This window comes from Solanum pennellii, chromosome 10 (assembly GCF_001406875.1).
Source record: "Solanum pennellii chromosome 10, SPENNV200".
Taxonomy (NCBI): Eukaryota; Viridiplantae; Streptophyta; class Magnoliopsida; order Solanales; family Solanaceae; genus Solanum; species Solanum pennellii.
Window position 1 is genome coordinate 81,414,805 of NC_028646.1, and position 15,311 is coordinate 81,430,115.

The following is a 15,311-nucleotide window of genomic DNA, read 5'->3' on the forward strand; positions in this document are numbered from 1 at the left end:
TATATATATATATAAATATTTACTAATAAGAGTAATATTTTTATTCAAAGCAACCAGCTGTATTAATTAATTAACAACATGTTTAAATTTAAACTTCTTGAGATTGCTGCTAAGACAGACAAAATTATAGTAATTTATTAAAAATTAGAATATTTTGAATATAATTAGGGACTGATGTAGGTATTTTGCATTATTATAAATACAAAGTGCTATTAAGAAGTTTGTATCATAAAAAAACGAAAATTGTTTTTTACTTAGTGAAAAAGCAAAATGAATGAGCCAAAGATAGGACCAAATCGTCCATTGTTCGTTCTATTTGGTTCATCAATTGTGCAAGTTATTTTTTTGATGGCTGGGGCGCTTATCTTACTGGTCTCTACGCTCGTAAGGTATTATTATCGTGTTAAAAAAAATATTATACAATGAATATCAACATTATTTACATGTTTTATTCATATTATTCAAAAATTAACATCATTCATCAATTTGTAAATGAAATACTTGTTCGAGATGATATTTATGACTGTTTACAAATTAAATAAGAGAAATTAATCTTATCAGATGTTTAATGTACATGTAAAATTAGAGATTAAATTTCTCGGAAACTATTAGAGAGTTTTCTATTACTCAAATATGCCAAAAGATTGATAAATATATTATATTATTATAGGCCGATATATTGGTTCGTGGATATGGTGGTTGGACCTCAAGAAATGCTCTTCAAATTTTGAGCAAAGTCTTTCCACAGGTATATTTCATTGTTTTTCTATCGAAAAATATGTGGTTATTCTCGTAAAGTTTTGATTTTTAATCGATGAGAAAAAAAAAAGAAATATTTATTGACAATTTTCAATATTTTAAAGGAATTTTTTTTTTCACAGTGTAAATTGATAATTGATGAAAATGAGATGGAAAAGCATGTCTTATAATACACATTAATTTCTCATTAATTCGTGGTGAATAAATATTTATTTCTAATAGTCATTTATTAAAGGAGGTTATCAATTATGAAGATCTAATTCGAGATCTCTGATTCAAATGTGATGGAAAAGCATGTCTTATAATACACATTAATTTCTCATTAATTCGTGGTGAATAAATATTTATTTCTAATAGTCATTTATTAAAGGAGGTTATCAATTATGAAGATCTAATTCGAGATCTCTAATTCAAATGTGGAAGTATATACTTCATGCATTCCACTACATCCCTCGGTGATAGCTAAATTTAAATCAAGTATTTTCATTAGAATTAAACAAATAGTTTAGACCTTATTTGTTAGTCGATGTATAATTTATTACTCTCTTCGTTTAAAGATAAATGACTTTATTTTCTTTTTAGTCTGTTTCAAAAAGATTGATCTATTCTTTTTTTTGGCAATACTTTAACTTTTACTTTTCACGTTGTATGTTTAAGACCATAAGATTAAAAGGCATTTTGGTATATTTGACATACTTTAATTTAGAACCATAAGATTAAAAAGTCTTCTTTCTTTTCTTAAACTCCGTTTTAAGTCAAATTAGGTCATTCTTTTTTAACGGAGGACATATGATATTTGCTTTTCTTTAACTTTTTTTTTTTTTATGTGAAATTTTAATTTGGTTCATTCACATGCAGAATGATAAAAATCAGCCTTCTCTAGTCATACTTTATTTTGGTGGAAATGATTCAACAGATCCTGATGTTCCTAATAGCCCTAATGTCCCTATTGATGAATATGTTGAAAATATGAGAAAAATTATTCTTCATATCAAGGTAAAAAATTTTTTTTACAACATTTCTAAGTTTTAATCATTATTTGTAAGCTAATTAATTTGATGTCAACTTAATTATTTTGTTTTTTTTTTTCTAATAAAAATTTGTAGGGCCTTTCCAAAAACACACGTGTAATTATGTTAACCGCTCCTGCGGTGAACGAGAAACAAATTATTGAATTTTATGGGTAATTAATCTTAATATTTTTTTTTTATCATTTTTATAAAAATAGATTTTTACTTTTACGGGTTACACTAATCATGTCAGACAATTATTTTAAATAAATCAATAATCTGTTTATTTATCAATTCAATTTATTTTGATGTATTTACTTTTAATTCAACTCGTTCATTCGCCGCTCGTTATTTTCAGGAGTAATTTAGGTAGAACAAATGAGAGAGGTCGCATATACTCAGAAGCTGGTATCAGATTGGCCCAAGAATTAGGCTTAAAGTATATTGATTTTTGGTCAGCCCTCCAGGAACCTTCTGATTGGTTGGATACAGTCTTCTGGTAATGAAAATTCTGCTAATACGTATTTTTTTCGTTTCAAAATAAGTATCATTTTGATAAAGTTATTAAGAAATTTAAAAGTGCATGTAAGAGAATTAAGGTGTTTAACCAAACTTTTATGAGAATATATATATAAGTGATTTTGAGTAGTAGCAGAAATTGTGTTTTAGTTAAAGAAATAATTTTGGAACCTTGATCAAGCATAAACCAGCAAAAGTTTTTCGCGAATTGAATAGTTAAATATAAATCGACAGTCTTAAAAAAAAACTCAAAAAAGTACTTTTTAAAATAAATAAATTCTGAAAGCTTGATCAAACGGCCTATAACATACACTATCACATGCGTTACAAGTATATTTCTTTTCTCTTTTTTTTTGGTCCTAAAATACTTACTTTTTAACAATCAATTTACAATAATTATTATGAATAAATGGGGTTTTTTTGAATTTTGTTTTTGTAGGGATGGAATGCATTTAACAAAAAGGGGAAGTGAGATTGTGTTTGAAAAAATCACAAAGGTAATCAAAGAGGCAGATTGGGAGCCAACCCTAGATTGGGAAAAAATGCCTGATGAGTTTGATGGGATTCAGCCTCATGATTTGTACTATGAGAAGTTGATGGCGGGTACTAACAGAATAACGGGAATTCCTGATTCACGTCAAGTTAAATCAGAATAATATAATTACGTTACATTTTTTAAATGCAATTATTTCAAAATTTTACTATTACAGAATAGTTTATGCACCAAACTGTCCAATAAAATAAAAATATGCAAGAATAATTAGACTAAGTACTAGTCAATTTCATATTTTAATTTTTTTTTTGATGTGTCTAGATAAACTCTTTTGCAAAAGAGACCCCAATAAATGTTCCTAAGAAGGTTTTGCCATTTTCTAGGAATTAGGGTTTAATTTGCTTTGTTGTGGAATGTTTCTATGTATGCTAGCTACATGTAACAATGTATTATGGAAAGTTATTAATATTTGAATGGAATATTATTTACTTCCAAAAAAAAAATAAAAATTCTACACTATCCTATTTAATTCTAGGCTCCTACTTTATTTATTTTATTTATATTTTTCTCGTTTTGAATCAGATATGAATATAAAATTTTAGGACTTTTTTCTATTTGTGTACCGAATATAAAAGAGTGCTATTTTTCGAAACAATAAACTTTTAATCTTTAATTTAACTAATACTAGTAATTTATTTAATTTTGTCAAGATGAATGTTTTGTTCATGTGGAGTATGATTGACAATTTTTTTTAAATAAAAGCGAGAATATAATACACACTATGATCAAACTAATAAATGGTTAGTTATGTATGAAACTCACAGTATCTATAGTTTAAATATGAAACTAAAAAATTTTTAATATTTTTTTTATACTTATTTCATAAAAAATAACTAGTTTCTTTGACGAAAGTATAATTCAAAAACAAATGACAACTATATGAAATATATGAGCTATTTCTTGAAATGATTATTCAAAAACTATATACCTCATATAATTTTGAAAGTCAATTCTGAAAATAGTGGTGTGTATACAAATTTGTTTAGATTCTTATTTTATGAAGATAATACAATCGATTCAAATAAGCGTGAAATAATTGATGAAAAATTATAATTTAACTTAGTGGATCTCAAAGACAACACAATATCATTATAAAAATGTAACTCCTCAGATATTAATTAGATTAAGATAAATTTTATTTGAAGATTAGTTTAAGTCGTTTTTCTTACTCTTTTTTTTTTTGACTTAATTTTTCTTTTTTTTAAAAGTTAATCAAAACAGACAATTTTTTAAACTTTTAAATATTAAATTAAAATAATAATAGAAAAAAAATATAAATATCAATTTTGTTTTGGGACCAAAATAGTCCTTTTCACCACACGCCGTTAATTCAATGTTGTTCTTCTTTTTGTGTTCAATAGGTTTATAAAAATTGAGATGAATTTCAATTTTCCTCTTTAGTTGTTAGCGATAATTTCAGTTGTATTTTTATTTATTTGGAGAAATATGGCTTCAATTTCTTCTACTCCAAGGACTGTAGAAGAGATCTTCAAAGATTATAGTGCTCGTCGTGCTGGGATACTTCGTGCTTTAACTTATGGTAACTTCTTCATATATACATGTTTTTGCCTGTAATTTTTGTTTATTTTGATGAATTTGAAATTGTTTTTGTGTTTTTTCAGACGTGGAAGAGTTTTCTAATATGTGTGATCCAGGTAATTTTCAATTTTATTGATTTTGTGTTGCTTTATAGATCGAATTTATATTTGTGGCTTGGAATTGCAGTTAAATGAACAATTCAGTGAGAGAATCAGTTTGAGATATTTGAAGTTTAGGAATAATTGAGGTGAGAATTAGGGGCAGAAGTAGGGAGTGACAAATTAGGGCTTGAAAAATATGTACTAACTTTTTTTGTTTGATATGGTAAGTATAGCTTTAAAAAAGAAGTTTTTTTTTTTTTTTAATCAGTGAAGCTTGTTAAAAAACATACAAATTAAAGTTTTACTAATAATTGGGTCTGTGTGGAAGGTTGGCTATTGTGGGTATAAAGAGAGGTAAAGGTAAACCTAGAAAGTTCTGGTGAGGTGATTAGATAGGACATGATACACCAGCTACTCGATCTTGTCAGGACATGATCCTAGAGAGGAAGATATGTAAGTCGAGGATTAGTAGGTAGTCAAGTGTTGTCTAGTTCCCATATCAATATATGTTTTTTCTTTGGTTTAGTTATCATTTTATTTGTTGTTGGTAGTTGTTCCCTTCTTAATTGTTTTAAGCATGACTTCTTCGCTATTGTATTTGCTTTACATACTTGATTTTTGATATGCTTGCTTTAGCCGAGGGCTTACCGGGAACAACCTCTCTATCTTCACGAGGCTGTGTGACTTCCACTTGTGGGATCACATCGAGATGTTGTACGAACAGTTATCTAGGTAGGGTTATGACTCATTTTGACCCAACCATCTCTACCGAACTTATTTCTGGGCAGGTCGGGTAGTGACCCATTTAATGATTTAGACCTTTTTAGCCCAGAGTCCTGCCAAACCACCATTTTCTACCTCTATTGCTGGTCAATGATCTTCAGATTTTATCAGGAACTGTCTGCATTAATTTACTAGGGATGAAGTAGTCCTTAAAGAACAAATTTCTCTTAAAAAGATGCCATCTTTTTGACAAGTATTTACTAGGGATGAAGTAGTGCTTAAAGAACAAATTTCTCTTAAAAAGATGCCATCTTTTTGACAAGTATTTGTTGCAACTCTTTTTAACAAGAAAAGTTGATCTTTGTGAAATATCTTTTACTGAACCTGCTGTGACTTCTTCAATATTTTTCCTTTTAAAAGTATCTTGTGGTTCTAAGTTTGTCTTGCGTTAACGTATCTCTCTGTTTTAAACTCATTGGCATCTCTTTTGTAGAAAAGGAAAATTTGTGTCTGTATGGACATCCAAATGAAACATGGGAAGTCAATCTTCCAGCTGACGAAGTTCCACCTGAACTCCCAGAGCCAGCTCTTGGGATAAATTTTGCAAGGGATGGGATGAATCGTATAGATTGGCTTTCATTGGTTGCTGTGCATAGTGATTGTTGGTTGCTTTCTGTGGCTTACTTTTTTGGAGCTCGTCTTAACAAAAATGAAAGGTACTCGTCTATTTTTTACAAAATTGAGATAATTTAATTTAATCAGATGTGAAAAGAACTGTATATATGTAGGTTCTTTTTCCACCAATTTTTTAGTGTAGATGTGCATATACCTCAAAAACTCCTACTCTCTGATATATTTTACTGATGGCACATGATATTATTTGTAGGAGCTTTAAAATAGTTAATATATAATTATGTATTGTTATGGTTATAACTCCCCTTCACATATGATTCTTGTTATTCTTTTGATGTCCTATATGGAAAGTAGACAATTGTCCAATCTTGATGATGCTAATGGGATAAGATTGAATATTGTAGTCGTTGAGGAAGGTAACTTAAGCAGGAAAGTGTCACAAGTTGTCATTGTAAACACGGATGACAGACTAGCCCGATTTCTTTTTGGCTATCTTGTTTCTTATTTTTCTTTTATTATACTACACATTTAAAGTGAAATTGGTACTGTAATGTTGATGATTTTCTCGTTTGCTTAGAATTCATAAGAAAGTCTCCTTACATGACATTTATTCTTTTTGTCCTGCAATCGTTCTAGACTTCATGGGAAATCGTAACTGCAACTTGATGCAAGGAATCTATATCATCTCATATACAGAATAGGCATTATGAAAAATGTTTGACCTTTATGCTTGATTGCTTGTAACTGATGTTATTAGTACTCCCTCCGTGTCAATTTACGTGTTACTTTCCTTTTTGGCCCGTCCAAAAAGAGTGTCTCTTTCTATATTTAGGAAGTTATTCAATTCCAACATTCAACATAGCAAGTTTGTGACCACAAGATTAACAAGGACTAGACACATATTTAATTTAAAACCACAAAATTCAAAAATATTCCTTTATTTCTTATATTTCGTGCCCAATCAAACTAAGTCACTTAAATTGGGACTGGTAGAGTATGCCTTTGAACAAGGACTTAGAGTTATGTTTAACATCAATTTCATACATGTAAGAGAACTAATATGACACGGCTAGCATTAATCCATACGTTCTGGAGCACTGTCTAAATTCTTCCTATGTTATGTGTTCATGTTGCATGGGCATCATTACATATCTGTTGGCTGGAAAACTGGGTTTCTATGAGTAAATTCTGTTGGAAAAGGAACATCTATTCCCTTTTAAGTGTAGATGGAAATGTTGAAGTGCAAAAAGTTGAGAAATTATTATGTGGCAAGAGTGCTCTGACAGATCATTAGCTGCTTTATGCTATCATATTGCAGTTCTGCGGTTTCCTATTTATCTGGACTTTGAAATGAGCCAATTTCATATCCAGATGATTGTTCTTTCTAAATGTGTTCGCTTGGAGATATTTCTTATTGGGTGGAATGGATGCTTTCAATTGGTCGTATATATTGTCTTGTTAGTCCAACAGTGGATCGCAACAGTTTGCTAGAAGGCTGTACTTCACTAAGACTATCCCTCAACAATTAGGATTACATGTTCTCGTGCTTTTACCGCTTCCAAGACTTAATTTTACTTCTATCTATAACCCTTGTTCTTTGCATGAACAGAAAGTATCTTTAATGAACATAACATTTGTTTATGTCCCTCACACTGTCTATGAAAAAAGATCAGATTGTTCATTGATTCTAGTTTTCATGAATTATCTACCCTCAAGGAGACTAATCTCTGTTTTGGAGATAGTGTCTGCTACAACTTCTAATTTGAATTTGTTAAGTCTGCTCATCAACAACTCGCTCTTTCATTTATGGAACACTGATAGTTCATCTTGCTACAGAGTGGATGTTGTGGATGTCGCGTATTAGAGTAGAAGATTAGCAGGCGTAGGCTGTTGTCTTGCCTTGCTTTTGTTATCTATCGTCATATGTTTTGTATTGTGTTTTGATTATCATACTCTGCGGGTATAGTTTCTTTCCTGTAGGTTCTACACTGCTTTTCGTATTATCTGCTTTACTTTCTTCGTTGTTTTCCTCCTCTTTTTCTTGGGTTTGGTGCACTTGAGCCGAGGGTTTCTCGGAAACACTCTACCTCCATGAGGTAGTGATAAGGTCTGAGTACACTCTACCCTCCCTATACCCCACTTGGTGGAATTTCATTGGATATGTTGTTGTTGTTGTTGTTATGTTTCAATCAAGACATTGTTTACTGTCTTCAAGAAGAAAATTTGAAATTGCTCTATCCTTGTTGTGCTTTAGTATTTATCCACCATTTTTTATGCGGGTTGGCTAATTTGGCTCTTTATGTATGTGCTAATTAAGTATTCAAATTTCTAATTGGTTGTGGTGGATGTCTGGAGACTTGGAGTAGGAAAGTGAATCAACATATAGTCTCACTCTCTTGTCCATGTGGATCCATAAACAAGTGATTTGACAGTGTTCATTTCTGCTCCTGGTTAAACTTCATTAGACATGTGTTGATCTCCACTTTATTTGTATTCAATGAGTCTGTTTAGATTAAATTTTGTACTATCTTTCATTTAATGTGAATTCTTTCCAAAAAGAATGACACTTTTCTTTACTTGCAAGCAATTTAACTTTAGACTAACCATTACTCTTGATGGCATGCTTTTATAGCCGCAGAATGTTTAAAACCACATGTTCTAAAAATCTTTGTTCTTTTCTTAAGTTCCATGTCCTGTCGAACAATCTCAAATAAAATGAAGTGGATGTAATAGTAATCAATTGAATTTCTACTAGCTAGAAAAAAAGGGGAGGTTTGCATACAGTCTACCCTCCCCTCCCATACTCCACCTTGGGGTTTCAATGGGTTTTTTGTTGTATAAAGAAAAAGCACGGAAGAGATTATCCTAACTTTCCTCTGTTGTTTCCTGCTCAGGAAGCGTCTGCACAGTTTGATCAACGATTTGCCCACTGTGTTTGAAGTCATAGCAGAAAGAAGGCCCATAAAAGACAAGCCTAGTGCAGATAATGGGAGCAAATCCCGTGGTAGTATACAGGTTTGAAAAGACATCCTTCAACAATATCTTCTCGTTGTTTTCTCTTCCTGAGTTGGTAGGTACCATCTGGTATCATCAGGTTGTTGATCTCGGTAATTAAGTTCCTTGTGCTTCGATCTATTGGAGATTCAGATTCTCTCTCTGTCCTGATCTAGTATTATCTTTTTTCTTCGGATACGAAATAACTGCTCTCACATTTCTGCAGAGGACAAGTGATGTCCAGTCTAAAAGCACTGGAAAGCTGGCAGATGAAAGTTGCGACGAGGATGAAGAAGAACATGGTGAAACACTATGCGGATGCTGTGATGGGCATTACAATGCTGATGAATTTTGGATTGGTTGTGATATATGCGAGAAATGGTTCCATGGTAAGTGCGTGAAGATAACACCTGCTAAAGCTGAGGGTATAAAGCAGTATAAATGCCCTGCATGTAACTTGAAGCGGCACAGACCATAGTTCCCTCATATGCTTTGGCAACTAACAAAATAGATAGTACAGCATTATGTAATGGGGATCCTAATGGTAACGACTTCGCCATGACCCGTAGATCCATTTTCGATGTCCAATATATAGAAAGTTTGTTAAATTTTTCTTGATCTATTTATATGGTTATAGACCCTTGTTAGCTTGTTGATTGCCATTGATTTTAGATTTCTTCACCAAAATGATGTAAACTGTAAAGTAGAAAGCAAAACATCAAGTTTAGGAAGTTTGAGAGCTCTTTTAGTTGTTTCTAAAATTGCCTATTATTTTCACAAACAACTTCTCATATTTTCACTTTGATAAGTTAGCACGTTTTGTTTACGATGATTTGTCAGGTGTCTATAGTATTTTGCCATGACTGTCTTCTTCTACGTTATTTCTCTCTTGGACATGAGCTGAGAGTCTAATGAAAATAATCTCTCTACTTCTATCTTTTTCAGATTCTACTTTGTGGGATTATATTGGATTTGTTGTCGTAGACAAGATAGTAATGCTTGGCTATGCCAACTTCAGACATATCGTAGATCTGAATTTGATTCAAAAATATCTTTAAAATTAAATGCTTTGTAGTTTTAGGTCATTCTTTAAATAAATCCAGCAAATGTACCATACTTTATTTAATACATCAATTAAGAGGTGCAAGGCCATAAAAAGTTCAATTAAATGCAACAATTTAACATATAGCCAACCACATGGGGAAATAATAGGTCTACTGGATTAATATTACTGGCCAACTGCCACTCTGTTTGCCATCTGCTAATACTAAACAAAAGTTCTTTTAGCGTGATATTATTTCCTTTGTTTCATATTAGTTGATATTTTTTTTAATACGCATAAATATGAACACTTTCAAAAGAATTAATTGCATGGGTAAATTGGGAAAATTTCAATCAATATTTTCTTGATTTAGTAAGGTGAATAATTAATATGAGTCATGAGACGATTCTTTTTATCAGATGATTAATTAATATAAGACGTAGAGAATAGTAATTATTATGACGTGTATTTTTATAAATAAGGACGGGGAATAATAATCAATTTATTTTTCCAAATTTCTTTTATGAAATGGTAGTTGGAGGATTCAATCATTTTTTTTTCTTTTTTCCAAAGAAGTATTTTATTAATGATTTACTCTGACCCCATAAAAATTATAAGCTTATCCTGAAAGTACAAATGAGGAAATAAAATCTTTGAAAGTGTACCAACCAATACTCTTTGGCTGTATTGATTGTGAAGTTACTCATCTTATCTGATTATTTGTATTGAATGCTCAGTTATAACTGCTCCCTCATTCACTTTTAAAATTGATATATTTATTTTTTTTAAAAATCATTTCATATTAATTAAATTTTTGAGATATTTTTTATTTTTAAAATTAATTTAATTATTCAATGTTCTTTCAATTTTATCCTTCATTGGATTTTCAATGTGACGACTTAAATAAATTTGAAAATAATTAATAAGGGTAAAAACAAAAAACTATGTTCAATTTATATTTTAATCTACTTTTTTTAAACGGTGTGAAACACCTCAAAAATTCAATTAATATTGATTTTACCCTTATTACTTTGAACTTTGAAGTAGATAAATTAAAAATTAAGATTTCTAAGAAATTCTACCCTTTTCAAAATTAATTAATTAAAGGTATAATAAACATAAAAAATTGTCATTTCTTAATTTGCCAAAATGAACAAATAAAAATAAAAAATTAGACCAATAATTAGAGACAGGACAGTAATAATTGTTTTTTTCAAAAGCATGAACTCATAGTCGCAATTAACTATACATAAATATTTAATTATGAATCCAGTGACTAAAATAAGCTCTGAGTTAGTGGCAAATTCATAATCCATTAACTTCAAATTTCACTCTATATGTAATAACAATAACAATAAAAAAGAACTCCTCAATACTTATTTTTTTTCTCATTTAAGAAAGTGAAAAAGCATGCTAGACACCAACTTACTTTGTAGATTAATTAAGCAATGAACATATATAAATAATAAATAGAACATTACATAATTATGAAAAATTATCTAGGGGACTTAAGTGATTCAATTTGATATTTTCCAGTAAGACCTTTTGTTCTAATGAAAGATCTATACTCATTAAAGGTCATTGGAGAATATAAAGCAGGACAATCCTTTGTAACAAGTTGTTTTGCAGGCTTGATGAGTTTGTCACCTCCAGGATTATAGAAGAATGCTAAGGACAATCTCTCTTTTTTCGAATTAACGATCACTCTGTGCTCTACACTCTTGTATATTGCATTACTCAACACCTGATACAACGTGACTCGATTGATGTAACATAGTTTGAATTAATAATAATGAAATTTAAGAATGAAATAACAGTTTTGTAATAGTATTCAGTGACCGTGAGACTTTTGAAATTTGTGATCTTAAAGACTTAAACATATCATAACATTACTGCGATTATAAAAGCTTCTCATTGATTAAAAGTAAAATGGAAAATGTAAAGTTAAATTATTTTCATATTAAAAAACATTCTTTTTTGACATAAACTTTTAAAAAATGAATAGTTGACATGTATTGTCATTGGACTTTACACACTATAATAGAAATTATTTTTTGTCACATTAAATGTATTTATTTCCATTATAACAAAAAAAGAATCACCTTGATGAGTAGTCTTTTAAGTTATATTAACATGGTGAAAATAGTCTTGTTCATTTTGTTAATTACTTTACTACAAAAGTGAGTAAATTTTAATAATTTTACTATAATAGTCTATAAAAGTCAATTACATATTCTATTTTAGCTTTAAAAGGGCTAATAAAAGTTAGAGATATATACATTACCTGAACTTGATCTCCGATATTGACAATGAAGGCATTGGGAATCGGATTAACAGTTAACCAGTTATTGCCACGACGGATTTGGAGGCCGGGGATATCGGTGTCGGGGAGGAGAAGGGTGATGCCACCAGGGTCGGAGTGGGGAGAGAGGCCGTGTGTAAGTTCCGGCTGAGGACATTTTGGGTAAAAATTTACCCTAAAGCATGCACTAGTTTCATTATTTCCTCCAAAACTTTGGTGTATATAATCCTCATTTAATCCAAGGCCTATCGATAAAATCGTAGTTAATCTTTTGCTTAATTTCACTAATTCTTGACCATATTCGGAGACCAATTTCCTGATAAATCATAAGAAATACTAGTTAATTATATATTAAAAAAAAATTAAAAAAGAAAAAAAAAATTTGCATACGCAATATGTATAATGCTAACGTTACAATAAACAAAGTTTTTTCTCATCACGAATCAATGTGGAATTTATACTGTAAAATGTGACTTTTTTCCATTTATTTTCTGTCGAACCAACTCACTGAAAATATGATGAAAATCATATTTCCACTGAAATAGTGAAAAAGTTTAGTATGAAAAAACATTATTATGTTTTCTTTTCTCATTTGAACTAATTAAAATATCTTTATGAAAATACTCACTAAACATTTTTTAGTGGAATAATAATAATTTTTTTAACTACTGTAATGATATTAGAAACTTAATTTAGTTGATTGGCGAAATAAAAATAGACGAGAGTGGATAACAATTAAACATGATCAAGTGACAAAATTAAATTTTACATGCAAAAATATGTTACGCTTATAACGATTAGTTTGATGTAATATTAAATCATGACTTTATATTTTATAGTTGCTAAGAAAAAAAAATTGTATCGATCTCTTTATTTCAATTTATATGATATTTTTTTGACTTGACATAAAATAATATATACCTGCATGAAATCGGAATACAAGGCCATTTATTCTCATCCCTTAACTCTTCCGGAAGATAATGAAGAAAGAAATAATCACACCAATCCAATTTAGCACCGATCTCCGTACCAATACGACTCCCATATCCTTCGTAAGTCACAGGCGAATTCGCAAACTTTTGCTTTTCCTCAAGTGAAAGTTGAAAAAACTCGTACCAATGAGCACGAGTTTTCTCCATCAGCTCGTGGCTAACCCCGTGGTTAGCCACTTGAAAGAAACCCCACTCCCTACACGCATTGGAAATCCCGTCAATTGTTTCCTTGCGAACAAACTCATTTGGGGAATTAAGATTTTCGAGGTCAATTAACGGTAAGTTAATTGACGTTGTTATTTTCGTGTCCATGATATTAAATGGTATGTCTGAAGGCGGTTTTACGAAACAATTAGGGATTTTTTGAATATCGCTTTCGGACAGAGATTGAACACGAACAATTGGCTCAGGCCAACTTTGTAAAAAACTCATAGTTATTTTATTTTTTTTAGTATCGAAGGAACAAATATAAAGGAAAAAAAATAAGGAGTATTTTTTGTGTGTGTTTTTTATGGATGGATGAGGATAATGTTGTGATAATTTTAAGACATATTTATATACAAAAATTTAAGAGTATAGTTCAATTCCGGCGCCGTGATGAACTTGCTAACTTTATCACTAGGTCCCTCACTAGCTGGATTTTTGATACGATCATGTTGTTCGAGTAAATTTTTATTCACTTAAATTAATTTTAAATAATAATATGATGATAGTAAAATTAAAATTCTCATTAAGAATGTCATATATATATATATATATATATAATTTCTATAATTTTTTATTTATATAGTAAAAAAGTATATTTGACTGACCATCTTAATCTATAATTTATTTTAATTTATTTATTTTATTTTTATTTAGTATAAAATTTCATTTTCTAATGGATATCATAGTGTTAATTTTATAATTTTTTATCTTTCTATTTCAAATTCAAAATTAGATAAATTGTTTTTTTAAAATAGGTAAAAAGAATTAAAATAATAAATTAAAACAGATAAAAGTAATTTTTTCGATATTGTAGTAGATTTGAAAAAAAACAAATTGTACGTCAAATCGTGGTATAGCTAAAAACACGTGAAATAGTAACACCCATACACGAGTTTAGGTCAAATGGGGTCACATTAACAGACATGTCATGTCATTTAATAACAAGATATTCGAACAGATACAAAATTCATATAATTTCTATAAAAGAAAAAAAAGAGAGTATTAGTCTTCATTACTTGTACGTTTCTTTATATATGGAACTTAGGCTTTATTTGTTTGTATTTAATGAGTTTTCGAATCTTAATCAATCAGATTGGATTTGTTTTTGAGAATTGAATCTTAATTATTCATATTCAGTTCATTACGTTTGTACGCATTAGTTTTTCTTGTAAGTCTTTAATGGATCTGAATGAATCAGATTTTAACACACTCTTAACATCATTCATACTAAAAATAAGACTCCTATCTTAAACCAACTAGGTCACAATAACTCATGAAAATTTTTTCTTATTTAATTAATCTACATGCTTATCTTTATAATTTCCTTTGTTCTTACTAACTTGATATACACCTTTTACTTTCATAAATTAAGCAATATATTTGAATTGATAAACACTTTATGATATAATATTTAGCATAGTTTTAGAAAATAAGAAAGTATTAATTATATGATCGATAACAATAGCAAATGTCCATTATAAAATAAAATATTTTCATAAACATTATATTACTACTCTATATAATCTATTTTAAATTTCATTATATTAGATTCTCAAAGTTTTTGAGTACAAAGAATAGTCATATTAGGGAAGTAATTTAATGTTAAATTCTTAATAAATAAATCATAGTACCTTGTTATGATAAAAAGGTTCAAAACATTATATGATACGAAAAAAAATATTTTACTAAAATGAGGTTTTTATAATATTTTATTGATATAGCGTTTAATTTCATATGTACATTCAGATATTGAAAACAAACGATCCTAATAATCAAGTATTCAGTTTCAGAGACAACATCTTAATATTCAAATATTTATTCAAATTTACACATCTAGATTTTAATGCATATCTTAATATTCATATCTGTATTCAGATTCAGACGTTTTAATCTTAATAAAAACATATATATATATATATATATATATATATATATAT

The 15,311-nt window shown here is 29.4% G+C and overlaps 2 protein-coding genes and 1 pseudogene across 3 annotated transcripts; 2 read left to right on the forward strand and 1 right to left on the reverse strand.

The window, feature by feature from the left end:
• Positions 1-270: 270 nt before the first annotated feature.
• LOC107001656 lies at positions 271-2,944 on the forward strand (annotated as a pseudogene).
• A 1,206-nt stretch (positions 2,945-4,150) lies between these two features.
• On the forward strand, positions 4,151-9,624 carry LOC107032145 (PHD finger protein ALFIN-LIKE 2-like). 2 transcript variants are annotated; one of them, XM_027912520.1, is made up of 6 exons: positions 4,151-4,381; positions 4,464-4,496; positions 5,118-5,213; positions 5,698-5,920; positions 8,732-8,852; positions 9,058-9,624. In XM_027912520.1, the coding sequence occupies exons 1-6, from the start codon at positions 4,288-4,290 to the stop codon at positions 9,307-9,309; spliced, it is 819 nt and encodes a 272-aa protein (XP_027768321.1). In that variant the 5' UTR covers positions 4,151-4,287; the 3' UTR covers positions 9,310-9,624. The 2 variants fall into 2 exon arrangements, with proteins under 2 accessions (XP_027768321.1, XP_015089207.1); XM_015233721.2 differs by lacking the exon at positions 5,118-5,213.
• Positions 9,625-11,228: 1,604 nt separating this feature from the next.
• LOC107032408 (probable 2-oxoglutarate-dependent dioxygenase At3g111800) lies at positions 11,229-13,690 on the reverse strand. Its single transcript, XM_015234006.2, has 3 exons — positions 13,097-13,690; positions 12,158-12,491; positions 11,229-11,617 (listed from the first exon to the last, which is right to left on the reverse strand). The coding sequence occupies exons 1-3, from the start codon at positions 13,597-13,599 to the stop codon at positions 11,369-11,371; spliced, it is 1,086 nt and encodes a 361-aa protein (XP_015089492.1). The 5' UTR covers positions 13,600-13,690; the 3' UTR covers positions 11,229-11,368.
• Between the last annotated feature and the right edge of the window lie 1,621 nt (positions 13,691-15,311).